We start from the raw sequence: 27845 nt of genomic DNA, 5'->3' as shown, positions 1-27845 counted from the left end.
CAAAATTAAGTGTCTATTTTAAGTATGTGGTGTATATGATATACATATATATCAGTACAGAAAAAGAACTAAGCACAGATTGTATATATGATATATATCATATATCACTATACTGATATCTATACAAAGTATGTCAGATAAGAAACATACTGAATAAAAACTATAATAGAAACATATATGCCTAAAGACTCAGGGATTGCCTTTTAGCAAGAATATTTTCCCATTTTTGCTTACATGAAGCCATTGTGAAACAAACACAGAGAGAGCTCCTAGAGGTGGTCAGGCTCTACTGGGATGAGTCAAGGGTGCCCTGCTCCAGACCTCTGGTGCAGGTACACTAGCCCTTGGGTCAGCCTAGCACCGTGTTACAGGACACACATGACCCAGTGCCCGAGTTGGATTTACAGGATCAGGTCATGGTAAATACAGAGCAGGGAGTGTTTTGGGGTTTTTTTCTTAGTCTTTTTCTAAAGTGAAATACACTGCAATGTTTATGAGTTTCCGGATGGGGCACCAGAATGACTACATATCAAGTAGTCCTCAAGTCATGACTCATGTCCTAGTTTTTCCTTGAAGCTCACGCAAAATCTTAACTATGTCTTGCGAAGTGAGTATGTAAAAGCTATGCTCCTTCCGAAGGCAGTTTCTAAAATTGCAGTTTCCATGACTCCGATGCTTTAGTCAAGGCATCTCTGCTAGATCATCGTTTGATTTAGCATGAGCATCTACTCTGTAACAGTCAATTATAAATATCTGTAGTTAGATGTTGGAGAGGAAAAGTCACTTGGGAGGTAAAATGCCTGTCCTTTGAAAGTAATTTGGAAAGGTACTCTATTTCAATAATTGGAAGAGCATACGAGAGAAAAAAAATTATTCAACTTACTTGCTTGGAATTCAGTTAAAAAGAAATTCTTTTTAACTGTGTGTCAGTTATTTCTTTTATCAGATAGCACCTGGTCTGTGATGATTCTGAATTGTCTTAGTATAACTGGGCGGTGAGTTACAGTGGTCTGTCATCAGGTGAGGACGGGAAAAATCTGAATGGGAAGATAGAAACTGTATTTATTCAGCTTTGCCTCTCTAGCATCTGAACGTAGTGCTTGATACATTATAAAGTTTTTTGTAGAAAGAGAAAGAACAGTGTGGAGTGGAAGGAAGCAAAATGGAAGGGAGAGTGGGATGGCATGAAGTGCAGTGGGGTGGAATGAAGAGGATGGGGTGAAACGGGACGGAATGGAGGAGAGGAAGGGGGTGAAACGGGACGAAATGGAGGAGAGCGGACTGAAATGGAACGGTGGGGAGTGGAGTGGAGCAGAGCACAGTGCAGAGACATTGAATGAGGAGAATGTAATGGAGTCCTGGGAAAATGAGTCGATTGAAGCGGTAGGGAAGTGGGTAGAATTGTTGACCCCTTAGGTAGCAAATGACCCAGATGCCATCAATGCCCAGGTATGATGGTCACGTTGCATGGTCATGCACTTTTTTATTGTCTTAGCGTTTTAAAGTTTGTGTGTATCTAGAGTTTAATATGTTTAATAAATAATAACACAGTGTTTCATTCAGGAGCTAGTTCTCCAGTTCCTTTTTCTCCTTTTTAATTCCTACCCCCCATTTCATCTTTTTTTTTTTTTTTTAAGATTTTATTTATTTGACAGACAGAGATCACAAGTAGGCAGAGAGGCAGGCAGAGGAGTAGCGGGGAAGCAGACTCCCCGCTGAGCAGAGAGCCCGATGCAGAGCTCGATCCCAGGACCCTGAGATCATGACCGGAGCCGAAGGCAGTGGCTTTAATCCACTGAGCCACTCAGGCACCCCCCACCCCATTTCTTAATCACCCTTCAACTTTCCCCCAAGAAAATTATGAGAAGGAGAAGAGACATTGATGACTGTTCAATTTAATATCTTCAGAAAATGTTCATCAACTCAAAACAAACATTTCTTGAGGACCTAACTAGTGTCAGAACAGAGTGGTTGAGGACTCAATCTTTGAAGTCAAACCCCTGACTCTGCCTCTTACTAGCCAGTGAGTTGGCAAATTACTTAAACTCTCTAAGCCTCAGTTTCCTCATCTATAAAATGGAACCTCTATCTCTGAAGCCTCTTGCAAGGCGTGGGAGAGATAATGCATCTAAAATGCTTACTATAGCACTGGGTCCTTAGTAAGCATTTAGGAAATAATAGCTGTTATTGCTAGCTTTCACTGAGACACAAAGATAAATGACAAAATTGTTGCCTTGAAGGAACTCACTATCTGTTGTGGTGTTGAAGGAAATAGGTATATACACAGGCTCGTATGGAATAGAAAAGCAGGGCGCCAAACTAGTGTGAAAGTTTCAGGCACTATCTTCTGGCAAAAGGAATCACTGAACTAAACCTAAAGGAGAATAGAGTAACCTAATAGGAAGTCAAAGAGTGGGAAGGAGAGAGGTGAAGGAACTGGGAGAGGGTGGAATGGAGAGTTGGAAAGTGATTTCAATTCTTACCTAAAACTTACATTTTAAAGAAACTTGGGTATTTTATCACTTTAATCCAATCATCAATTTTGTACTCATTTATTTTGTGCTTTCTGTTTGCCTGACATTATGGGAGATGGGAGAATAATAATAGATAAAATCATAATACGAGGTAGTCAAAATCACTGTGTGTAGGACCTGCACTCTGCTAACAGTGTAGAAAAGACTTCAACAGTATGAGGGTCCTGTAATCATGCTCACATGGACAGAAATGGAAGGCATATTGATGAAGATCTCAAATACATGTTTTGAAATGGTGTCTTCATCCAGAAATAGTCAGTAGTTCCTACGTGTTATTTTAATTAGTGACACTATTAAATTATCTGTCATTCCTTTGGTTCCCATCACATGTAGCCATGAGATAGAATTTAGAACACTTAGCCTGAAATAGAAATCTAGAGAAGAATAAGAACTAAAATACTGAGACTTTATGCTTGGAAATGCTATGTATGTCATTACTACTAACTAATGTTTATGCAGTGACCATAGTGTTCTAGATTCACAATCAAAGGGTGACTTGGGGGTTGGAACATGGGGCTGGGAAAGTGGCATGTATTTGTCTTTCCCTTTCATCAACAGTCTTTCTGAGTTATGAGGAATGAGACATGAAGAGATACTGTGCAGTATCTACAAAGAAGAGAATCTAGGAGATAAAAATAGTATCTAAGATTTGTGTGCCAGAAACTATGCTAAGCACTTTGATTTACTCTGGGAGGTGGGTATTTGTATCCATTTTCCATCACTGCATAACAAACCATCCCAAAACTTAGTTTAACAAAATGACAATTTACTATTTCTCATGATTTTGTGGATTAGTTGGGTGGTTTCTCTGCTGGTCTCACCTGAGCTTACCCAGGTAAGCTTAGCTTGGAAGGTAAACTGAACTAGAAGATTCACAATAGCCTTCCTTGCATGACTAGCAGTCAGTGCTGGCTGCAGGACGGGGCATCTCTGTTCGTCTCCACAACCTCTATGCATCTGGTAGGCTACCGCAGCATCTTTACATAATGGCTTAGCGGAGTTCTGCAAGAAGACAAAGGTGGAACCTCTTGAGGCCCAGGTTCAAGAATCACACATCACTTCTGCCACATTCCATGGATCAATGTGGCCAGGTCAGATTTGAGGGTAGGGGAAACAGACCTCACATTTGATGGGAAAGTCTCCAAAGTCGCATTGTGTAGGGCCACACGTATTGGGTGGAATGAAACTACAGCCATTAAATCATCTATCATGGTATTTATTATTGTTTTTGTTACAATTATTATTATTATTTTGCAGACTTATAGCTTAAGTTTAAAGAGGTTGAAAACTTGCCCAAGGTCAAATTAGGGAAAATAGTAGATCAAGAAGAAGGTTGTGCATGCGCACGCGTGCACACACACACACACACACACACACACCCCTGCACACATGCTCACTTTATGCTCTCACCTAGAACTCCTGTTAATGAAGGCAAATACCAATGAGGACATAATTTGAAACAATTACTAGTAAAGCTACTGCAAAGTTGTCCTAGTTGACCCTTTTGGAGCAGATTTTCTCCTACTTTTTTCTTTTCCCCTCGTTCTTCATATCCTCACCTGCCAATGTGAGGGGTCTGTCTTTGGAAGGTTGTAGACTTGGGTCAGTAGGTCGCTTCAAAATTAACTCGCCCTCTCTCTCTTTCTATTGCTCTCTTTCCCTTACCCTGGACATGAATTAAATCATCTAACAGCAGTCACGTGCCTAGCAGTGCTGGAAACCTCTCTGTGGTTACTGTTAGCCGGTGTTGTTATCTTTACCATGATGATAGTGTTATGTGGCCGTGTGTGTCTTTACAGGGACAAAGTTGGTGAAACCTGAAGTCTGTCTACCATGTGAGTTAGGAAATATCTAGATCAGTTGTTCTCTAAGTATGGACTCCAGACCCAGAATTTAGACCTACTGAATCACAAACTCTGGGTGTAGGACCCAGAAATCCCTGTTTTAACAAGTCCTCCAGGGGCGCCTGGGTGGCTCAGTGGGTTAAGCCGCTGCCTTCGGCTTGGGTCATGATCTCAGGGTCCTGGGATCGAGTCCCGCATCGGGCTCTCTGCTCAGCAGGGAGCCTGCTTCCTTCTCTCTCTCTCTGCCTGCCTCTCAGTGTACTTGTAATTTCTCTCTGTCAAATAAATAAATAAAATCTTAAAAAAAAAAAAAAAAACAAGTCCTCCAAGTCACACAGATTCCTCGAAGTTTAAGAACCACTGACCTAGAAAATCTTGTCCCTGACCAGTAACATCTCCCTCATAGAGTTCTAGATGCCTTAGTTTCCCACCACTGATGGCACTTGGGTATATTAATAGTGTTATGAGGGGGTGGGTCAGGATGCTACAAAAGTTCAATAATCAAGTAGTAGAAATTAATTTATCTAATCACAACCTCCTGCTGTTCCTTCCCAGAGGGTATGGGAGCTGGGTTGGTTAAAGTGGAGCCTGGGCAGATAGGGAATGGCAGCTAGACCCCAGGGTCTTTGTGGTAATTAGAAAAGGATGTTTCCAACCAGACAGTTCCACCACGAATGCCCAAAACATGGTAATGGGACATGGGCTAGATTCCAGCCCCATGCACACTCTTAGCCAGGCCTCCCAATATCCCACCCCCCTAAGATAAACTGAGTCTTTGTGCACTGGCCCCCTTGCAGATGAAGCCAGATGTAGGTGTCAGAAATGTGCCTGCATAGTCCAGCCATTCACCATGGGCAGGGTGAGACGGGCAGGGCTGGAGGCAGCAGGAAGTCAGTCTCCTGGGGGACCTGAGCCATGGGGGGCAGGAGGCAGAATCAGTATGAAGTGGTCTCCAAAGGAATAGAGGGTCGACTTTGGACTTCACTTTAGCTTCAAAATCTAACCCGCCTCTATCTGTTGTTTGAGTAGTGGACTCTAAAGAGAAGTCCATTCTGCGCCCCCTCTCAGCCATGTGACCACGATGGAGATGGTGTGATGTAATGGTAAGGGCTAGGGCTCCCATGTCACAGGAACCTGGGTGGCATTTACTAGTTATTCAACTCCAGTCATAATTGCTTCTTCTTTAAAATAAGGCTAACTAAGGCTATGCTGCCTCGTAATGCCATGTGAGGATTTCCATTGGATTGAGTGCGTGGGCCATTGGCCACACGTGACAAGTAGCCAATCATGATAACCGTTAAACCAGCTTCTTGTTTCTGCTTCATCATTGCCACCCTGCCTGCTTCACCGAGTTGTAAGAACCAGATAAGCTGACATCACTCCACGAAAATGCCTTGAGAGGGCTACCATGTTGAACACGATTAAAAAAAAAAAAAAAAATGTTCCCGGTTGGTTCAGATTCTGCTAAAGATCCATGAATCTTGTTTGAAGGCACACCCCCTTCCTCTCCACCCTGCCCTGGCCTGGGAGAGGTATCGCATTTCCTCCATCATGAATAGCCATTGTGGTGCTGTTCTGGCCTGAACTGTTCTGTGCTTCCTTCCATTCGGCCTTCAAAGAGATCACAGTCCGCTGTGAGACTCCAAATAAGTAAGGAGGTAAAGGCAGAAAATCCCCACCTCCTCCTGCCTCCCTCAAGTCTGGGGTAACCCCCTTTATTGTGTTACTTCAAGTCTAGAGGGGAGGTGTCCCGCTGCTACCACTCTTCTGTGGCCAAAACTGGAGAGAGGACAATACTCCCCCTTTACCCAAAGGGAGAAGTGCAAAGATATAGCAAATAACAAAACAAAGACAAAAAAAAAAAAAAAAAAGACAGAACCCTAAAACCATTCCCTAATCATTCCTCATGACCAAGGACTCTTACTAGATTTTCTAGTGTGCTCAGGATTCAATACAAGCAGATTCTGAGACTGCTGACGGACAGAAAGGTCATTCTAGGGAGTAGTATCTTATGGAAGGGATGTGTTCCTAAAGACCAGAATTTATAAATTAGCATCATTCAAGCCTAATTCTGATGGAGAATTTTCTCGTTTGCCAGCTAACGGGGATTGCCATATGCCAATAGTATAATAGGATCTATAATTCACTTGAATTTAAAGCCCGCCAGCTTTAAAATCTCAAGGATTTTTCTTTCCCCTGCTTTTCTTTTCATTATGATCTGCATTACTTTCTATTTTGTGTGCACAGAAGACTATGTTCATATTTTGTCACAATATAAATCGTGTACATAGAAATGCAACCATGAAACAGACATGTGCATTGACACGTGCTCCTTAACTCTCCAGGATTTCTCTGGCACCTTGGTTTCCCTGAGTAGGTAAGGGCTACTAGATGCAGCAGGGGAAAATAGCAAAGAAAGGGGAAAATGATATCAAAGGAGAAAGGGGGATGTGCTAATTGACCTAGAAAGTCTGTGGCCCTCAGCCCTGGCCTTGCATACATCAGAATCACCTGGGAAGAGTTTTAAAGATACAGGTTCTAAAATTCTGCCTCAGTCCTACTGAATCAGCATTTACTAACACAGGACCTCAGCACCTAGGGTGTCAAAATCTCCCCCTTGATTGTAATACGCGATTAGTTCTGCGATCCCTTGGAGAATAACTGAATAATCAGCTTGTTGGAATGAGCACCGCAAGAGAAGGGGGAAGTCCTGCTGGAGAGGTATAATCTGAATTGAATTGCAAGGAAATATCTGATAAATGCAAACAAAGGACAATTCTATAGAAATAACTGACCCATATCCTTCAAAAAGGCCAATGTCACAAGCATCATTTCAAAAGGCTGAGGAATTGGAATTGGAATTTAATCCAGATTAAAGAAGATTAAGATACTTGACAATGAAATGCAATATAGAACCCTAAGCTGGATTCTTACTGGGGAGAGAAAAAAAAACCCACAAAAAACAAAAACAAACAACAACAACCAAAAAAAAAAAAAAAAAAACCCCAAACACTGAAAAGGACGTTATTGAGACAAATAACAAAATTGAAACATGGATTGTGGATTAAAGTATTTTAACAATTGGGAATTTCATGAATTTGATAACTTCATGAGATGACACACTTAACTCAGAATATATGCGACCAACTCTAAATGTTTAGTTCAGGTAAAAGCAGTATATATGGAGAGAAGGAGAGAAGGAGAAAATGAATGTGGGGAAATGTTAAAACAACAACAACAGAATTAGTGGGTCTGGGTAAGGGCATATAGAAGCATTCTGTACACCTCTTACAATGTGTAAGTTTGAAAAAATAAAAAATTTAAAAAATAAAAAGAGTAGTTTGCTTAATGGGCTTTTAGAGGGATGCTCCTGTGTTAGGCATAGACCAGCGGCTCCGACAGAGACCTGTCTGTCTTGTTCAAGGACAAAAGGGCAAGAAGATGCGGGGCAGAGGACGAGGAAAGCAAACACCGTGAAAAAAATGATGATGAGTTTGCAAGAAAGAACAGTAAAGCCAAGAGTCAGAGCTGGCGGAGGAGCCAGCTGGTAAGTCTGAAGATAAGCTAAAGAGCTCTGCAAGAGACAAGTGCTTTAAATCTCTGGAACTTTGCCCAGCTGCCTAGCGACTGCAGCCGCGTATTCCACACACACAATAACAACTGAAAGGGGAAGTGCTATGAATTCCAGTGCTGTGTCTTTAAAGTAAAAATCCTTTCTACTCTTCCCATACTTTGGGGGAGCTGGCAACAGAAAACTCCCAGCTCCGGATGCCTGGGTGGCTCAGATGGTTAAGCATCTGCCTTCAACTCAGCTCATGATCCCAGGGTCCTGGGATTGAACCCCACATAGGTCTCCTTGCTCAGTGTGGAGCCCACTTCTCCCTCTACCTGCCTCTCCCCCTGCTTGTGTTCTTTCTCTGATAAATAAATAAATAAAGCTGTTTAAAGTAAAATAAAATAAAATCTATTAAAAAAAAACAAAAACACATAACTCCCATTGCTAGATCCAAATGAGATCCCAACCAGTTCCCAACTTCTGTTTGGGAACTACATGGAAGGTACCTCTTTTTCTTTGAATCTCTTCTGCTTTGGATTTCTAACAGATGTTGGGCAGGAAGTATAGCCCGTAGGTGGAGCTTTGTCAGGTGCTTGCCCTTCGTCTGTGCATCTGTTAGCTTTTGTGTTTGCTCTATTGCTGTTCTTGTGGTCCAGAACAGCACAGCTGTGGAGACAATACTGAAAGATTGGACTTTGCTAGGAGTGTTGACCTTAGCGGTCTGAATTAAGTGACCTCCTGATCATTGGAGAAGCATTAGCTCTTTGACGGAGTAGACAGGGTCTGACTATTTGGATCAGGGGCTGACTGGTCACTAGTTTATCCCAAGGCTTAAGTATTAGGTATTCTTGGATTCTGTGATGCTAAGGGTACCGGGTCTGCATTGGAGAGCTGAAGAATGACATTGTGTTTCAGATTTACAAACACTTAGTCATGCCCTTGTTTAGTGGTGGGGCTATGGATGTTTCCTCTGTCAGTAGAAAGTAGACACTGAGTCTCCACAACCTGGGGGTGTGGGTTAGATAATGAAGATACACGGGCTCTTTCCTTCACGAGGCTTATAATCTAGGCGATAGTGTTATCATTACATTATTGAAAAACATGATAAGAACCTTTGATCTTCCTCTTTGATCACCATCAGCCCCAACATCCAGGGGACTACAGGATGCTCTGCCTCGCTCCTCCAGCAGAGAAGGGGGTGCTGTGGGGTGGGGGAGCTGTAGGGAAGAAGCACGCAAGAATGTGGACCCAACAAGTCTCTATCTCTTGATTTGGTTAAGAAAAATCAAAGCCCAGATTTTTTAAAATGTAAAATCTGTTGTTCTTAACATTAGCCACGTACTCTAGTCTTCTCAAAACAATGTTAAGATCACACTATAAAATCCAGAAAAGGCAAGCGTGCTGGTCAGAAACTGAGCCCTGTGTTTGTGACCTTCAGAGAATCCTGAGAAGTAATGCACTAGCAACAGTGATACCCAGAAAAAAAAAAAAAAAAGAGGACAGAGACTCCACCCTCCAATCATCACTTTCGAAAGCAGAGGAAATAGGTGATCATTTGTTTGTTTTTGTTCTCCTTTCCCGGAGAGCCAGTGTTAGCCACGATTTGTCTGTCTGCTGCGGTAGGGTTTGGACTTCAGTGGAAAGCCGGAGCTAGTTCCTGAAACTGCAATGTGAAGCGGCCACGCCCACATAGCCCCAGGGTGCCCTGACACCTAGACTCCACCGGCTGTTTGAAACCAGATGGTTTCTGGGGTTGGGGTGGTGGGGACTAAGCTCCAGAAGCAGAAGCAGCTGAGGTTGAAAAGGTGATTCGTTTATGGTCACACCTAGTTTTAAGACATTCATCTGTGTATGGTAACAAAGCTATGACAAACACTATGCGAAGCCCTTTTCCTCTAGATTAAAAAAAAAAAAGAAACCAGTAACAACCACCACCTAGGGGAGGGAAAAGGATGAGACACTGGTGTAGAAAGAAATACCAGGAAGCCTTGGAGATGCGTCTGCTGAGAGAGATGGTGGAGCCTAGTGCTAGAGGCTTATCCGGCACCCCTCCCCCACTTCCAGGACTTAAAAAAACCTGGGCATGACCAACAGCTAAAGCAGCCCTTGGATGTCTTTTGTGCTCATATGACTACTGCAGAGATCCTTTTGGGTACGAGATAGAATGCCATGCTAATTTATTATCATTCGATTGTTCTCAGAAAAGCATTCTCATCCACGGACTTCATGCTCTAGCATTACGGCATGCTAGCCATCCATGATTTATTTGTATTCATATAGTATGATTACCACTAATAATCGTCATATCTAACATGTGTTGCACCCTTTAGCCAAGGACCATGCTTTACACAACACTGACCTTGTCATTTAATCCTTACAACTCCTACCCACCCCTCCCAAGCATATATTATTTCCATTTTCCTGGAGACCTATGACCAAGAAGTTAATGACCTAGAAGGCTAGAGAAAGTCCTTGAAATATAAGTTTCCCCAAAATGGTAAACACAAAAGAGTATAGTCACGGTCCTTTAAAAAAAAATAAAAATAAAAGAAAGAAAGAAAAAGCTGCTTATCAAAATTACCTCCCCTTAAATTTTAAGGCACCTCTTTTTAAATGCAAGACACCTGCTAGTTAAAATGTATTCATTTCTGTCCTAATTCAGTATTAAGCCATTTTGAATTAAAATTGAGATGGGCACCTGGGTGGCTCAGTGGGTTAAAGTCTCTGCCTTCAGCTCAGGTCATAATCTCAGGGTCCTGGAATTAAGGCCCACATTGGGCTCTCTGCTCAGCAGGGAGCCTGCTTCCTCCTTTCTCTCTGTCTGTCTCTCTGCCTCCTTGTGATCTCTAATAAATAAATAAAATCTTTAAAAACAAAACAAAACTTAAGAAAGGAGTCATCATCTTACAGACCTTTTTAGTGAACACGTTCCCTGATTGCTAGACTTTCTTCCTTTTAACAATATCTGGGGAAACACACATGAGAGTCTTGTGACAAAAGTACTTCCTTGAAGAAAAAAGCATCAGAATTGACCTGTCATCTGATATTTATTAAGTCTGTTGCATGCTGATCCTTTTTCCTTTAGCATCCACATTTTATTTTTATTGAGAAGTTAAAAATATAAACTTTGTTCTAAATATATGTAATAGAAAAAAAAATATTTTATATAACATAAATATGCATATATATTATATGAAAGATATTATTATATATCACCAATTTACTTATTTGACACACTCTAAAATAGTTTAAGACCTTCTAAATCACTTACCCAGCTCCTTGTAACCATAGAGCTCAGAATTTAAAAGAAAAAGAACAATAAGACATTATTAACTCTCTTTAATAAAAAATGATATCTGGTGGCAGGGTTAGTTTGTTTTTTTTTTTTTTAATGGCTCCACCATAGCATTGTTAATCTCTTGGGTTGTGATAAGGACTAGAATTTACATTTCTGGCAAGTTCTCAGAAGATACTGCTGCCGCACTTTGAGAAACAGCATGCAGAAGGATAGGACTTCCTCCCCACTCTCTTTTCCTCCTTATATCTTTCCTCCCTCTTGTATCTTTTCCCAGCTCCTTCTCTTCCAAATCAATCCTCTCTTCTTTGGTTCCTTTACCCTCTCTCCTTTTTTCCTCTTCTCTTTTCCTCCCTTCCTTCCAAGATGATATTTGAGGCATCCCGCAAGAACATGGTTACAAGGACTTGTTTTGAGTAGCCACATGACGATATTTACTGAGCAAGTACAAAGATTCCTTCCTGCCTCCCTTCCTTTCTTCATTGATCCATTCGTTCAGCAAATGTTTGTTGAAACTCTTAGGCCAAGCTCCATGCAAGAAGAAGAAGATGGACCTGAGAGAATTCTCCATCTGCTTGGGAAAGGCAGGCAGTCACAAGTGTATAAGGCATTATATAATTACCCGGTGTCATTAATGCTCTGAATTAAACAAATGTATTGCTGGCAATGAATAATAGTAAAAGGACACTTTTTCCTTCTGTGGTCAGAAGGGGTCTGTCCCCATAAGGGTGGGTTGAAGCTGAGACCTAAAGACTGAAAGGAAGATAACCAAACAGAATCTGGGGAGGGGTGGTCCAAGAAGATGAAAAGGCAGGTATAAAGGCCTTGAGGCAGGAAAAGATCAGTTCTGTGTTTGGGTGTCTCCAAACCCCAGGCACACAGTAGGTGTGCGGTCAATATTTGCTGAGTGAATGAGCAAATGAGTTATCAGACCCAGGCCACTGGAGCATAAGAGGCAAGAAGAAGAGAGGCCAAGCCGTGAAAGGCTTTTTAGAGCATGGGTGAGGAGTTTGGATTAACCAGTAACTTGAGCAATCTACTCTGCCCTCCCTCCTCCTCATAACATTTCCCACACCCAGCTCAAATCCTGATCTACAGTAGCAGTTCTCAAAGTGTGGTCCCTGGACCCCTGAGGACTGGTTGTTTATCATTCAACATCTGTGTTCATAAGCTGACAAGAGCTGTGCCTTCATCCATGAATTCATAATTTATGACTATGTAAATTAGAACAATTAATCGCTATGACAATTTGTTTAAAAGGCAGCTGTCTTTCCACTACGTCTAATCAGAAGCTGCCCCGCCCCTCCCATGCAGTCTGGGATGGGTTTCTTTGTGGCAAGGAGAAGTGGTCATCGCTGGTCCCAAATTCCTGGAAGGCAGTAGCCAAAGCACACACATTGTCATGATGCAGGATAAATTGGTTCAAAAGAAGTCGAGGAATTCCAAACAAAGATGAGAACAAAGAAGAACAATGAATCAATTTATTTATACTTCGTACAGTAGTTTCAAATACTCCTTATAGGAAATAACAATATCTGGCAACTTTCCCCAGTCCCAAACTGCCTTTAATCTGTTACAGTTCTCTCTAATTTCTCATATTATTATGTGCTTTTTTTTTTCTTTTTTTTTTCTAAAGATTTTTTTTTTTATTTATCTGACAGAGATCACAAGTAGGCAGAGAGGCAAGCAGAGAGAGAGGAGGAAGCAGGCTCCCTGCAGAGCAGAGAGCCCAATGTGGGGCTCGATCCCAGGACCCTGGGATCATGACCTGAGCCGAAGGCAGAGGCTTAACCCACTGAGCCACCCAGGTGCCCCTATTATGTGCTTTTTAAAAAGAAAAATGTAATCAGTAAGAGCCTGAGTTTGAACTTTTCCTCATTGTTTCATACTATGTGAATCCCTATGGGCTACTTAGGACCCCCTAATTTTGGGGGGAACTCTCCTGTAAGCCTTAAGATTCTCCAGGAAAAAGAACTACGAGTTATATAACTTTGGAAAAGAAATGTCTGTGACCACTACTGGGCCTTTCCTTCAATCATTCTTCATATACATCAATAGTAAAATAAATGACAACACATGATTCTAAATATATGTGTCTGATAGACCAAAAATAAAAGAACCCAATTTAAAGAAATCATTTCTTCTGTTCCTAATTCCTATTTCCAAGGGCATTATTAGCAGATCACTGCTAATAACCTAGAATAATCTAAACTGTGTTATAAGGATTTTTTGTTGTCGCCTTATTTGATTAGGCCTTCAAGTTTTGCCTTTTTTCCTACACTGAAGGAAGGATTATAGGAAGAATGTTAGACAGTATGTTGAAAATGAAGTATAATTTTTAGATGAATTTATAGTGTACAATAGGTCGTGGCATGTAGTGTTTAAAAAGAAAAAGAAAAGATGGTCGGCAAAACTTGGGGGAGATCAGATTTATTGAGGATTTGGGCAAAGGACAGAAAAGAGTATTTAGTATATTTGGGTGAGAAGATAAATCAAGTGTGCCGGTCAATTTATGAGAAAATTCTATAAACCTCAGTGGAAAAGACAAAGCGAAAGAGAGACAGCAGAAGCTAGAAAGGTGCAACCTACATGATGGATGAATTTAAAAGAGAGAAAAAAAATGTAATGGGGATGTAATCTATGACCAGGTAAACCAACACCTGCACAGCATGTAAATGTTCACAAAAGGTGCTTTCACATCTGTGACCTTATTTATTCTTCCTAACAGCTCTGGGAAGTATTCAGAGTGGTGTAATTCCAGTTTGACAGACAGGAAACCACATTGTTTTCAGAATACAGCAAGAAAAGAGAAAGGTAATGAATGTCGAAAAGGAACGAAGCTGCAAAAAGACCCCTGTAAGGCTAGAAGGCAGCCTGTATGTAATGGAGAGTGGAGGGACCGCCTCTGATGCTGCAGAGGCGTGTCAGGCTTGAAAAGCCTTTGAACTTGGGGGCAAAATACAGAGGGGGAGAAAAGCTCTCTTGGAAGGCAAGTCATCTGGGCAGGGAAATAGGAAAGATTCTGTCTTCCCAGAAATACACATGGTTCAGATTTGACCTTTGAGTGTTTGCTAACTTGAAAAGGAGATTTGAAATCTCTGGTCTGGCTGCAGATTTAAAGCCCATAGGATCCCTGAAGGGATAGAAATTTCATTTTTTAATTTAAAGATCTCTTAAAAACATGTTTTCTAAAAGGATCAAAACAATTTTCACCTTTTTCTGCTTATCCTCAAAGTAGATACAGTTTATAGAGAAGTTGATAGTCTAGCTTTCTGTATAGTATCTGAAAAAGAAGGGACTCTGACATTCTTCACATTAATTTAGCTCCAGAGAATTCGGTTTTGAAAATTAAAATGTGTAAAAATCTCATCTCTTCTGGCAGTTGTCAGGGCAGGCACCCAAGAAAAGCAATCGAGCACTATAAAAAGTTGTTGCAATATTTTGCTTGTATCACCTGTGTACAATTAAACATTTTTGCTCTTTGGTTACTAGGAACTCTTTTCAAATCCATTCTCAGATACATGATGATTCAGGTACTGAGACAGTTGCTAAAAAGCTATAGTTAGCGCTGAAAACTGAGTAAATTCCGGTTTTTGTAATAGATGTGGGAACTGAGCCATCCATCGTATTTTCCTCAAAGGAGAGTTTTACAGCTTTCTTATATTGCTCAGACAATTATGGATGAAATGGTATTGACTACTGGATGGTCAGTGATGAAACTGCTCTGCAATTTGCTTTGTGGGTTGAACAACTGGCAGTGATTACCTTTGTTCTTGGTCAGCACCATTTGCATAAGATTTAGGGAGGACAAGGACCTCTACACAAGAGACAGGGGAAAGTGAATGGCAGAGAAAAATAAAGGTCAAGTTGACAATGGACAAGATCCTTTGGGGGTCCTTTTCTCTTGCTGGTGTCAGGGGGATGCGCAATGGGACAAATGAATGCTTTGAGGTGAGAAGGGCAAAAGCACTCTCTAATAAAAGTCTTCAGGAAGGACTGGAGGCGACCTAGGGAAATCTGCTGCGGTCAAGTTTAATCCTGGGAAAAAGAGGCCCTGGAGAAAGCAGATGAGGAAGATAGGAAGGAAGATAGGGAGGGGGGAGGCGCTGGGTGTGGAGGGAGGAAGGGGGTGGGGGGGTGCTGGAAAGTGAGAGGGAGCGAGTACTGATTGCGGCTCCGACGGCGGGGGGTGGGGCGGGGGGTGGGGAGGACCACCGAGTGGGAAAAAGTGAAAGTCGCGGGAGAGGGGGAGGAGGCAGAGCCCGGCGGGCCCGGACGGGACCCCCAGGCCAGGGAGGCGGCGGCGCGGTGCAGCGGGGGCCCGCCTCGGGCCCCCTTGGCAGCCTCAGGCGTTGGTTCCTCGGGGCTCCCTCCCTCGCCGGCGCATTGTTCCTTTGCCGGGAGACGAGGAAATTGCCTTTTGATTGCGGAAGTCCGCGGCCGGGGCCCGGGGCGAGGCAGCGCGGGTCAGCATGGCAGCGTGGGAAGGGCGGCGCGCTGCCTGCCCCCGCCGCCTCTCGCGTCCGCAGCCCGCCCGGGGCGGCAGCAGCAGCAGCGGCGGCGGCGGCGACGACAGCGACCGCGGCGGCCCCTGCGCGTCGCCCTCCGGGAGGGAAGCGCTGTGCGCCCGCGGGGCGCGCTGAGCGCGCGCAACAGGTGGCCCCCGCGCGGGCCGTCGGGGCCGCCCCGCGCGCGCCCCAGCCCCTCTGCGGAGTCGGGGTGGTGCGGGCTGAGCGCGATGCTGAGCCATGGAGCGCGGCTGGCCTTGTGGACCGCGCTGAGCCTGCTACAGGTGAGTGGCCCGAGAGAGGTGGCGGCCGACGCGCCCCTCCCTGCCGACGACCGAACTCCCACTCGGCTGTCGGGTCGCCTGGGTTGTGGTTTGCAGAGTGAGATGGCCGAATGTCTTCCTCTCCCTTGGGAAGAAAGGTCCTCTTCTGAGCCCCCGGCCGGACTGACAGCTCATCCTACTGTCAAAGGCACAAAGCCGCCTTCCTTCTCTCCAGCTGCTCCCGAGAAAGAGCGGCCGGGGAGAAAGTTGCCACCCACCTCCTCCGCGGGTCTTTCCTCTGGCTGGAGGGCAAAGGGCTGGGCTGAGGCTGGGAGTGAGGACTGAGGAGGTGGCTTGGGGACCTTGCTGTGGACAAGTCCCTGGGCGTTCTCGACTGGGTTTCAGCTGCCTCTGGTTCCTTTGCAGACTGGACTGGGGGAGCCAGTGAGATGTAACTTCACCCTGACGGAGTCCAAGGTCTTCAGCCGGTCCGCGTCTCTCCAGTGGAGAACTTTGGGGTCACCCTGTAACTTCAGCCTCATCTATAGCAGTGACACGTCCGGGGTCGCATGGTGCCACCCCACGCGGGTAGACAACACCACCTACGGATGTTACCCCAAGGATTTGCAAGCGGGAACCACCTATAACTTCAGGATTGTGTCTCTGGATGGAGAAGAGAGAACTGTGGTCTTGCAAACAGGTAAGGGGTGACAGGTGCAATGGGACAGCCAGCCCACTCTGGGCTGAGCCCTGCCTTTTCACACTGGTGTTTCATTTGAGTTCCGGACATACAAAAAATGAAGGTAAAAATACCTGTGAAGATAAATATTGACCAAGATTTTTAGTTTCCTCAGTTCTGGCCAGAAGCAGCTTGGTTGACTTTTAGAGATTTCCTTAGCGGGCAAGACAGAGGACTAACTCTTTGAAGGGGGAGTGCAGCAGAGAGGAGCCTGTGGGCTGTGGAGGGAGTTTGTTAAATTTGTTAAAATGATGTGGTCTGAGCTTCCATCACATTAAATTGTCAAGCCCTGGAATATATTAAGTAAATGTTTTTAGAATAAATAATGGAAGTGCAATGATTAGGGATATGCCTTTCCTCAACTTAGTTTTATTTTTGGAACTAGGACATAAAATCTTCAGGAATAGAATAGAGCCATTCATAGGGGAAAATTCGAAAGTCCCTTCAAATGAGGGCATGAAAATTAATTTGTGTAAGTTGAGTAACTAAAACGCGGTAATATCAGAGATGGTCCTTTGGTTACTCTGAACTTTAAGTCACTTATTTTCTTTACAGTTTTGGTAAACCCTTCTGTGTGTACATAGGAAGAGTTTGTCTTTCCCGCCTCAGTTTTCTTGTCTATAAAACAAGAGGGTCAGACTTGTCCCTCTTGTTCATGTCCAAGTTCTTACCAAACAAGAGGGTCAGACTTGGCCCTCATGTTCATGTCCAAGTTCTTACCGAATGCCAACCACCTCGGTGGAGGGCTGTCGTACTCTCACCTCGTTAATTCCTGTCAGCTACCCTTTAGGTGTGCTCTAAATTCTCTAACACCTTTGATGTTTCCTGACTTCATAGGTCTTCCTTTTAACATTATCTTTACTTGCTGCAATAGTGAAACTTTACTTCTACTCGGAAAGTCAAGTGTCACAGAAAAATTCTGGAAGTCAGATTTTAGAAACGTATTGTCCTTACTACTATTTCATGTTCAACCCAAACCAAGGTGACTTCCTTAGCTATCGGTCTTTAGAAAGGTCTGAGAACATTCAGTTCTCAGGACGGCTACAGCAGAGTCAGGAAATGAAGCTGGGTTCATGGAACAAGTCCATCAAATATTCATTCTCTCTCTTTTTTTTTTTTTTTTTTTTTTTTGAGAAAGATTAAGAATGCCCAATTACATCCCTTGGCTGACTTCAGATGAAACTCTGAGATAATTTCTGAGTTTTGCAGTAACTTAAATTGAAAAGAAACACCACTTGTGAAGAATTTGGTAATGTTTTTATATGGAATCAAAGAGAGACTGAAATCAACCGCATAATTAGAACATTTCACAGAAGTTGAAGTGGTTAGCTTTTTAGTCATAAAGCTGGTGGCCTTTGGTACGTGAGGATAGTTTTGTGAACACTCAGATTGTTAACGCTGTGAAATTTATGACATAGAACTTCCAGATGTGTTCATTGCGTTTGTTAAGGTGTCTGTTGAATGGGGGCAGAACTGTTTTTAAAAATAGGAAAAGGACTCACTGTGGGTGTTACTAGTTAGAATGCGCTCCAAGTGTAATTATGCACGTAGGTGTTCCAAGTCCAAAGACGTTTGTGAAATGTAAGAAATATTTGCATTTTATTGACTATGTTGAGTTAAAAAAAGGCTTCATCAGCTTTCAGGTTTTCAACATTTTTCTTAAAGAGTTGCTTTTTACAGTCTCATAAATATACTTTTCACCACAAATTCTATGAGCTCCGTGATATTGTGAAGGATAAAATTTGTAGGTGATGGTTGTATAATGATATTTTTTCCCCACACTTATTGGTATGATGATATAATGCTTAGGATCCTCTATATTCTAAAAATAATTTTATTTAAATAAATATTTTAAAAATTAAGATATTTTTTAAATGTTTCAGGGAGGAATTTTTTTTGGGGGGTGGTTGTTATTTGTTCTTTGTCACTAGTGCTTTCTTTATTTTAAGGACATATGTGAATTTTTCATTTAGTTGAGAGAAAGTACTAGTATTTCTCTAATTTGCTAGGCTACAAAGATGAACTCTACAAATCATGTTTTAATCTTAGTAAAGTAGGACCAACTAGTACTACAATATTAAGTCTGAGATATAACTTCAAACAAAAAAAGTTATTCAAAATGTATTGTGCTTTACTATTCCGTTTTGCCTGTCTTGTCGGTCTAGGATAAAAGAGAATGAGAGCAAGACATGATTAGACTAGAGATACAACAGTTGCTTAGATTATCTCTGTATCATTCCAAGTGTGAATTGTCAGGTTGCTTTTCCAGATAAATTGTCTAAAATTCAGTTAATTTATTGTCATGTAGACATGGCCTAAAATATTAAAAAAAAAAATTTAACTACATGGGAACTATTTTAGCAACAACCAGTTTCACTCCAGATTTGAAACCAGAATTGAAAAAACATACATGGATTCAGCTAACATTCACCAAGCATGGATTCTGCAGGGAATTATGCCAAGTGGTGACTGGTGTCCTTGTAAGAATGAGGAACAGAACATGATCCCTGTCCTTACAGTCTGTACAGAGGGGAGGGAAGTTCATGATGAAGGTGGGGACAGAGCTTTCCCACTTCTTTCCTAGAAGAAGACCTTGCCCTGCCTCCTATGTGCCATGCTGCCATCATCACAGAGAAGACATGAGACCTTTCTCAGATTCCTTCGGTTATTAGACTGGTTGATGCAAAAACCATGATAAGCTGAAAGCCAAATTAATTAGCTGTGAACAAAAATAATTTGAAAGTCAAATTATCTAGTCATGAATTCATTGGAAATCAAATAATGAAGACAATATTGAAGAACTCCAACACTTTTCTGACACTGTCCTCCAAGTCTAAGCAGGGGCTGCAAATTTGTAACCCCTTGGGGTGTCTAGCTAGGTGTCTAACTTAATACGTTTTGTTTGGCTCACATAATATTTGTGAAAAATCCAGATGATTTTTGCCAGCATTAAACACAGAAAATTCACGTAAGTGCCAGATTTATGGGTTCCCCTAAAATATTGGAAGATTTGTCAAAGCTGGGCCACTCTGCCTGGAATTCTCCAGAGCTAAGTTGTAGTATCTCTCCTTTTAGATACCAATTCACTGGACTCCCCCTGGACCACTTCATTTATTTCCGTACTTGAATTCATCCTAAGGGCACTTGAGTTTGTTTAATGAAAACTTAGAGTTTTCATTTAGAAGTTTTGGGGGACTTTTATCTTTCCACAAAAGGGAAGTAGCTTTCCAATATCTAAAATGACATCTCAGGGCACCTGGGGCTCAGTGGGTTAAAGCCTCTGTCTTTGGCTCAGGTCCTGTTCTCAGGGTCCTGGGATCAAGCCCCATGGGAGCCTGCTTCCCCCACCCCCTCTCTCTGCCTGCCTCTCTGCCTGCTTGTGATCTCTGTCAAATAAATAAATAAAATCATTTTAAAAAATGGCATCTCACACACTGGTATTCAATAAATATTGATTAAGTAGAAATGGATGAATGAATAGCTAATGAATGGGTGGATGGATAGATATGAATGAATAAAGTGAACATTTCAGTGGGGGAATATATGTATTCTAAAAATATGATCTATTTTCCTTGGGTTATAGGTATGTTATAAAACCCAGGGAAGTAGTCTGGTAGTAAAGAACTTCACTTACAGGCAGACTATCTTAATAGCATATGCCTTCTTGTTAGTTTTAGCTACTTAATAATCAGCCTAGAACAAAGGGTGAAAAAGAATAGCTCTTTTAATGTGGCTAACTCCTTTATCTTTAACAACAACCACCAACAAAACAAAAAACAAAAAAAAAACACTTTAGAAGCATTAGTTACCAAGTTACCATATCAGCTCTTATTTCTACTTCAAAATGTTACTTATTAAATTAGTTTACTAGGGCTTCCATGATAAAATACTGGACCAAGTGACTTAAATAACAGAACTTTATTGTCTCACAATTCTGGAGGCTAGAAGTCCCAGATCAACGTGTCAGCAGCTTTTTCTTTGAGGATTCTCTAATGTTCATTCCCTTAGGTTGTCTGGGTTCTAGAAGGACACCAGTCATTGGATAAAGGTCCACCCTAAAAACCTCAGTGGAACACCATTACCTCTTTAAAAGCCTTATCTCCAAATACAGTCCCATTCTGAGGTACTGGGGGTTTAGGGCTTTAATGTATGAATTTTAGAGGGACACAATTCAGCCCATACACTTACAGAGCTTTAAACACAAGCCAGCACTTCTCAATAATGTCTGTAAGCTACTTCCCTCAAAATCTTTGGCAGAACTTATAAAAGCATGTATTATTGGCTTCTACCCAACATGTAATGAATTTAGAAAGAGTGGAGGCTGGGGTATCAGATATTAAACAAATATCACAGTGAATCAATGCACAGTGAAGTTTAAGATCTATTGACATAGTTTTTCTATTATTCATTGGCATTAAGATTCTGGTAGCCTTCCTCTTTATGCATGACTAGATCTGTAATACTGAAGAGTATTACCTTAACCAGGAAGAAACTAATACTCTAATATTTGTCCTGTGCTTTTATAGTATCTAAAATAGGTCCATCTACTTTACTTAGTAGGTAAGACTATAAAATACATATTATACTGACCATATATTGTTTAATTTTATTTTTAGGGATTATTGTAAAGGGGCAGGTTGTGTTAACGGTTGAGAGCTCAGATCTAGAAGCAGCCGGCTCCAACACTTCCTAGCCAAGCAAGTTACTAACTTCTCCAGGCCTGTTTCCTAACTTATAAAATGGGGATGATAATAAATAGAATGTCTACTTCATAGGATCATTTTGCGATTTTATTTGGTTCACATATAAATTCTAGAATCGCGTTTGTCACATACTATGTGCACAGTAAGTTTACTATTATTACTTTCAGGTTGGAGATAAGATTGATATTCGTGAAAATTAACTAATCAGAATTCACACAACTAGTGTATAATAGAACCAGAACTTGAATCCTGGGTTTCTGGCTCAGCTCCAATTCTTTCCACTATTCTGCAGAAAATATAATTTTTAAGTTGATAATAGTTCTTTCAAATTACCATGTGATATTTTGTTCCTACTTTTCAAGTCGACTTTTAAAGAAGAAAAAATATATTACAAAATACCTTAAATCTATGTATCCTTCCCCTACACAAAAATGGAATAATGATTAAATGTGTTTTAGAGTGAAGAAATTTTAAGCAGCTATTGATTTTCAATTGTGTGGAACGTTTGGTGATGATTTCAATATTTAGCAATCAGCCATTGGCAATCTACTCGTTTCAGGAATTCTAAGGTCAAGCTAAGCTATGAATGTGGAATGAACCAACCCAGTTCTCTGAAGTTGATCTTTTGAGTGGTTGGGAAGCTTCTCCCATCAATCTGACTTCTCTGGGTGAGCATGGCGTTCTACAGGTTAGCAAGAAAGACATAAAGTCTTATTTTTCCAGACAGAATAAGAGAAGAACAAAGAATCATTTTTTCACCTTCCATTTCCAGACATCTATGTGCTGGAATCCCCCTAGGGGATAAAGGATAATGCTAATGCCTTTCTGATTTTATAGGGGAAATCAAGCCCATTCTGTCTGTATGAATGTATATCAATGAAGATGAATATATGCCCCTAAACATATAATATGCAAATAAAGTTAACAAGGTAGTTTTGCAGATAGATTTCCAGGAATTTGGGGGTTTGGTTTTGCTTTCCTTACTTTTATGTGGAAAAACTCCAACACGTAAAAAAGGAAACAGAATAGTATAATTAACTACCAGGTACTCGTCACCCACCTTTAACAGTTCCCAACTGATAGCCAGTCTTATTTCTTCTGTATCTCCACCCATCCCCCACCCTCTATCATTTTGATGCAATCCAAGCCATCATTTGATTCCATTTATACATATTTCAATATGCATTTTGGAAAGATAAGAATTATTTTTCACATAACCACAATATCACTCTATACCTAAATTAACAATAAGGCTTAGAAGCACATCGCAAGGGCTAGATCATGAGTTTCTGCAGAGGAGAGGCCAAGGGACTTCTCTTTCTGTGGCATTTATGCAGAACTTTAGGTAATATTGAGAAAGCCTCGCTTGTTAATATCGAAGAATTGGAGTGGGGCTCCTGAAGGCCGTCCTGGGGATGGCGGGGTTAAAGCCACCCTGGGCTGTCAGTGCCCACCTGCCCCTCTGATGTTCACTAGAAGTGCTTTAGCTTCATCTGCTTCTCACTCTGTAACACCCCTTCTTTCTCTGACTTCAAACTCCCCACTTTGACCTTCCAAACGTGCTCAGATTCCTGTCCTTCGTGAAGCCAGCCTCTGAGACCTTAGCCCGTGGCTGTCATTCTCCATTGACACCTTTAGCCCCGTTGCTGGCCTGCATTCTTCTGAACAGCAGCAACAGCAGCAGCGTGAGCACCAACTGCCCTTTACTGAGAGCTCAGCTTGGGCGCGGGCTGCACTTACCATTCCCTCTGTTCCTTCTTAAGGCTTACAACTCTGTGTAGGGGGTGTCGTTACAGAGGAGGAAACAGCAGCACAGAGCTCCAACATGGTGCTTAGTCATGACTCTGAGTGACAGCGATGGGATCCGGACCCATGTCTAGTCGGACATCAGAGTCAGCCTCCCTGATAATTCAACTTTTGTTTAGCTTTCCTGCATATATCTCAAGTGCCTGAGTAGACTGTAAATTCTCAGGAGAGCATCTGCGACTTGTGGACCAAGGGCCCAAGATGGACACCCTCAGAGTAAGGTGGCCCCCTACACAGCTGTGAATGATGATGCAGATTTCTGTGGAATCTGCTTGAATTTCCCTTTCGGGGTATTAAAATTTGGAAAGTCCGCTACTACTTGACCTTCATATCTAGTGTACAAAGTCAATACATCAAATGCATCTTACTCTGATGATTATCACAGTAGAGTACATCATCTTAAAATAAGTCTGGAAGCCACCTGTGATCAAACAGCCACAATCACAAAGTAAAAGAAGATTATCCCTCTATAAATGCATTTAATTGACTGCAGATTGTGAGCAATTGTTTGTCATTTTGTTCTTTCTTGTTTTCAAAAACCTTCACCAACCCCCCCCAAAAAACTCCCCAAACAAACAAACAAACAAACAAAAATCTGTTTGTGGCTTTCCTCTACCCTTACCTTGATTTCCATAAGAAAATGCCCAATTTTTTTTGGATAAATAGTTGGTGTTCCTTCCATTCTATGTAGAGTGCTACAAAAATGCAGCTTCCGGACTCCTAGCTTCCCTGCTTTTAACTAGAATAGTATCCCAGTTTCTGTAGAGATACAGAAATGGCCCCTGTCATTAGCCTAGAATTAGTGGTGAAAGATGAATTGTGTGTGTGGCGGGGAGGGGGAATAATATCCTATTTGAGGTGACCTTGAGTGCCTACGGAGAAGCTTACTTCATCTCACAGAAAGATTTGGTTCTGTAAGAAGGACAAAGATGGCGATGGGGAAGATATGCCAAGAGGTGATTTGCTAACAGTAGAGGAAAGGGAGAAAATAAGAAAGACACCCAGAAAACTCTGGGAGCAGCTCAGATCTAAGGTAGTGGGATCTCAGGTAAAGACAGTCAGATTAGGGAAGCAAAAGAAAGAGTCAAGAAAAGATTAAAAAAAAAATCAGAGTAACTTTCACAGCCACAGAGTTAGATTTATGTGTGATTATGTGTGATTCATTTTATCTCGGCAACAGTAATCTAACCATCAAGTGAAAATTCTGTAAATTTACCTATTATTTTCCATAAAAATCTGGTTTGAGTGTTTTTTGGTTTTTTTTTTTTTTTTTTATTACACTGAACATGCATTCAAGACAACATCCCCCCTGGGACAGCTGTGATAGAAGGAACTTGCAGGCAGGTATTAGAATCTCAGTTATACTACGCATCACATACATGACCTAAATGAGTCACTTCATGTCTCTGAACTATTCCAACTGAGAAAACTCACTGTAAATGATCAGATCCTACATAGATATACTGTGTTTCTCTCATGACGGGGAGAAAAGCTTTGGCATTACCTCATGAATGGCCTGCAGTTGTTAAAAGGTTGAATTTATTTTCACAGTAAATATTATCATCTCAAATTCTAAACACTGCAAATTCCTATGTCAATAAATAATAATGTGTTAGTGGCCATACAAAAGAATTTTTTTAAGCAGATATTACTTGTTACTTGCATTTTATATATATGAATTTCTCCTTCTTTCTAAGTCCCATTTCTTAAAAAGGGAAACAAAGAAGAATTCATTTTTTCAGAAATTTAGCTAAACTTCATCTTTTCCTCGAAGAACAGAAAAATGAGCTTGACATCAAGATCACTTATGAAATCGTCAGGCTTCCTGATACTGGTAGATTCATTGACATCTAGATGATGAGTACCACAGAACTTTACATTTTGCATTCCATATTCCAGGTTTGTCTGAAACTGAGAAGTGCAAACAAAGATGTCTCAAATTTATGGCTAATGATACATTTTGACATATTGATTGAGATTAAATCACTGATTTATGGTTTTCCACAGTTCTTGTAGTTTATCAAACTTCACTAGTTACAGAGTGATACATGGAAAAATCAGAAAGGCTGATTTGCACCTGTGGGCATTGACACCTCTAGGCATGGCGATGAATTATGTAAGTCAAGTAGGGTTTTCTAATTAGGCACAACCTGTCGTATGATCAAAAGATTACATACATATAACTACATTTTGAAATGGCCTCAGAAATCTCTCTCCTTTGCCTTCAAATGGATATAGAGATATATAAAATTCATTTGTATATATACATGAAATTCGCACCCCTTTTGGAAGGACCTGATTTGTTTCTAAGAAAATATTGAAAATTTTCTATGAATACAGCAGAGTTTTCCTTGGGCTTAGATTGAAAAGAAGTCTGAAAACCACGTAACTTCTGCAACATTTGTAGCAATAGTGGACAAGTGCCAGCACAGAACTTTATCGCAGTATAAATGGGGTTTTAAGTGTTTGTTTCCAGTGCAGGTTCTCGCAGCCCAGGCACTTCCCAGGCTCATTGTTCCTTTGTTCTAGCGGATGTACAAAGGATTGACTGTTTTGTTTTCTGGCTTGGAGAGATTAGATAAAGTCTGCATTTCTGAACTTCACCCTCTATGCACGCAACCTTAAAATTCATTTTCTATAGCTTATATTTTGTAGATTATATGTGATTTAGATTATATTGACCATACCATTATTTTCTTTAACCTCTATCTGGCTTGTAGACATCGATGACGGTATTGATTTCGTTTGAGCTATCACTGGAAAGCTGAGGTCCCTCCCATCCTTGTCCTTAAAATGCCTCTTCAGCAAAAATGTGTCATCTCAGTTGGCTATGACAAGGTTGTTCTTGAATTTTGCCCGCTATTAGAGACTCATGGTAGTGAAGTATCTTTTTCTCGCCAGGCAACAAAAAACTTTCTGGGAGGGGAAATTAAGTTCTTTCTTTTTATGACGAGGTCCTTAATTACAGACCAGGATGTAGAATAGAAAATTTAAATGATATTACCAGAAAAAAAAGTTCTGTTTTTTTTGCAAGAACTTATACATGAGAATCATCTTGGGAATTTTTAATTTTATCTTAATGGTTAGAAAGTTAGGTCATGGGAATCAACTGATAAGATTTTATCCAGTTTTTGTGTTCTCTTTTAATGAAGAAGGCAATTAGGGCTACTAGTTTAGCTTTAAAGAAAATTATATTCCACTTCGGCCTCCATTTTGTCAGTGATTCAGGGGAAACTTTTTTTGTGTTCAAGGAGACAACATAAGTTTGTATTACTGAGTGCCCATTTATGCCAGGTAAAATTTGCTCTACACCTCCTCAAACATCCAAGAATATAGATTATATATTAAATTATATATAATATAATATATAGAGAATATTATATATAATGTAATATAATATATATATATATAGAATATGATTATATGATACTCCCAGACAGAGGGGAAAGTGGAGGCTTAGAGAGGTTAAGTAACTTGTCCAAAGTCTTGTGACTGACCCACGACGGAGCCGAGGACTTGAACTGAGTTCTGTCTGACCCCAAAGTCCACACACTCCACCTAGACGATTCCCTGCTTCCGTGATAGGACCACCTCCTGTTTACAGAAATAATAACAACAACAGTAGCTAACATTGCTATGTGCCAGACACTGTTCTGAGTGGCTGTTCTAAGCTCTAGATAAAACAACGCTATCTTCATAAATATCTTGCCAAATAGATAGTAGTCTTAACTGCATTGCGTAGATGAGACAGCAGCGGTGCAGAGGGCTTAAAGCATTGCCTGAAGTACACAGCTATGCTACTGACAGCCAGACTTAGCCCCAGGCTCTCGGACAACAGTGCTTATGCTCTGCCTGTGAACTTCTGCTGTGCTAAGGTATAAACCACACAACTTGCACTGTGGGCTCTCTGAGTTACTGCTGTCTAGGCTTCCTTGTCAGCAGACATTTATATTATTATTAGTTCCTATATTATGAAATGTCATGTGGCTTGTGTGCTTTTTGCAAGATATACTCCTATAAGTCACAGCATAAAACATGCAAAGAAAGACATTATATCGACCATAAGCTGTTATTTAGATTCTGGATGGTGTCTATAGGTGACCCAAAGATAATCTCAGGAGCTGGCAGGCCATAGACACCTTTTTTTTTTTTTTTTAATTTTTTATTTTTTATTTTTTATAAACATATTTTTTTTTAATTTTTTATTTTTTATAAACATATATTTTTTATAAACATATATTTTTATCCCCAGGTCTGTCACCTTTTTAATACAGAATAAGGTTACGTTGTTCCTATTTATGTGGATGTTCATCACAAGCAAGCACCTTCTTAAAACATATACTGTTCTAAGATCTAGAATCTGAAGCTATTTTGTGAGCAAAATATAATTTACCAAGATGTGGATAAGAACAGATCTCTAGAGCCATGCCACGAAAACATCTGACCTAGCTTTGAGTTTTAGCCTCCAATATCTCGATCCGATTTTCTAGATCAAGAACCAGGTTGGATTTCTGAAAATTCCTTCTATGTAAATATCTCTCAAAGTTGTCCTTCCCTGCATTCAGGTAGGGAGAGACTTATTTCTCTCATGGTCCTA

At 41.1% G+C, this 27845-nt stretch overlaps 1 protein-coding gene across 2 annotated transcripts in view; it reads left to right on the top strand.

The window, feature by feature from the left end:
- Window positions 1-27845, top strand: part of PTPRB (protein tyrosine phosphatase receptor type B) — a 115740-nt gene that overhangs the window by 13336 nt on the left and 74559 nt on the right. Inside the window, exons 1-2 of one of the 2 annotated variants that reach the window (XM_059186320.1) lie at window positions 15488-16021; window positions 16427-16700. In XM_059186320.1, coding sequence (XP_059042303.1) covers window positions 15968-16021; window positions 16427-16700 — 328 coding nt within the window. In that variant the 5' untranslated portion in view covers window positions 15488-15967. Of the gene's footprint in view, window positions 1-15487; window positions 16022-16426; window positions 16701-27845 lie in introns of those variants that run through there. The other variant, XM_059186319.1, reaches the window with a different exon arrangement.

The sequence above is a fragment of the Mustela lutreola genome, chromosome 8 (assembly GCF_030435805.1).
Source record: "Mustela lutreola isolate mMusLut2 chromosome 8, mMusLut2.pri, whole genome shotgun sequence".
In the NCBI taxonomy this organism is placed as follows: Eukaryota; Metazoa; Chordata; class Mammalia; order Carnivora; family Mustelidae; genus Mustela; species Mustela lutreola.
Note: the sequence above shows the minus strand (reverse complement) of the source record. Positions and strands in the feature narration are given on the sequence as shown.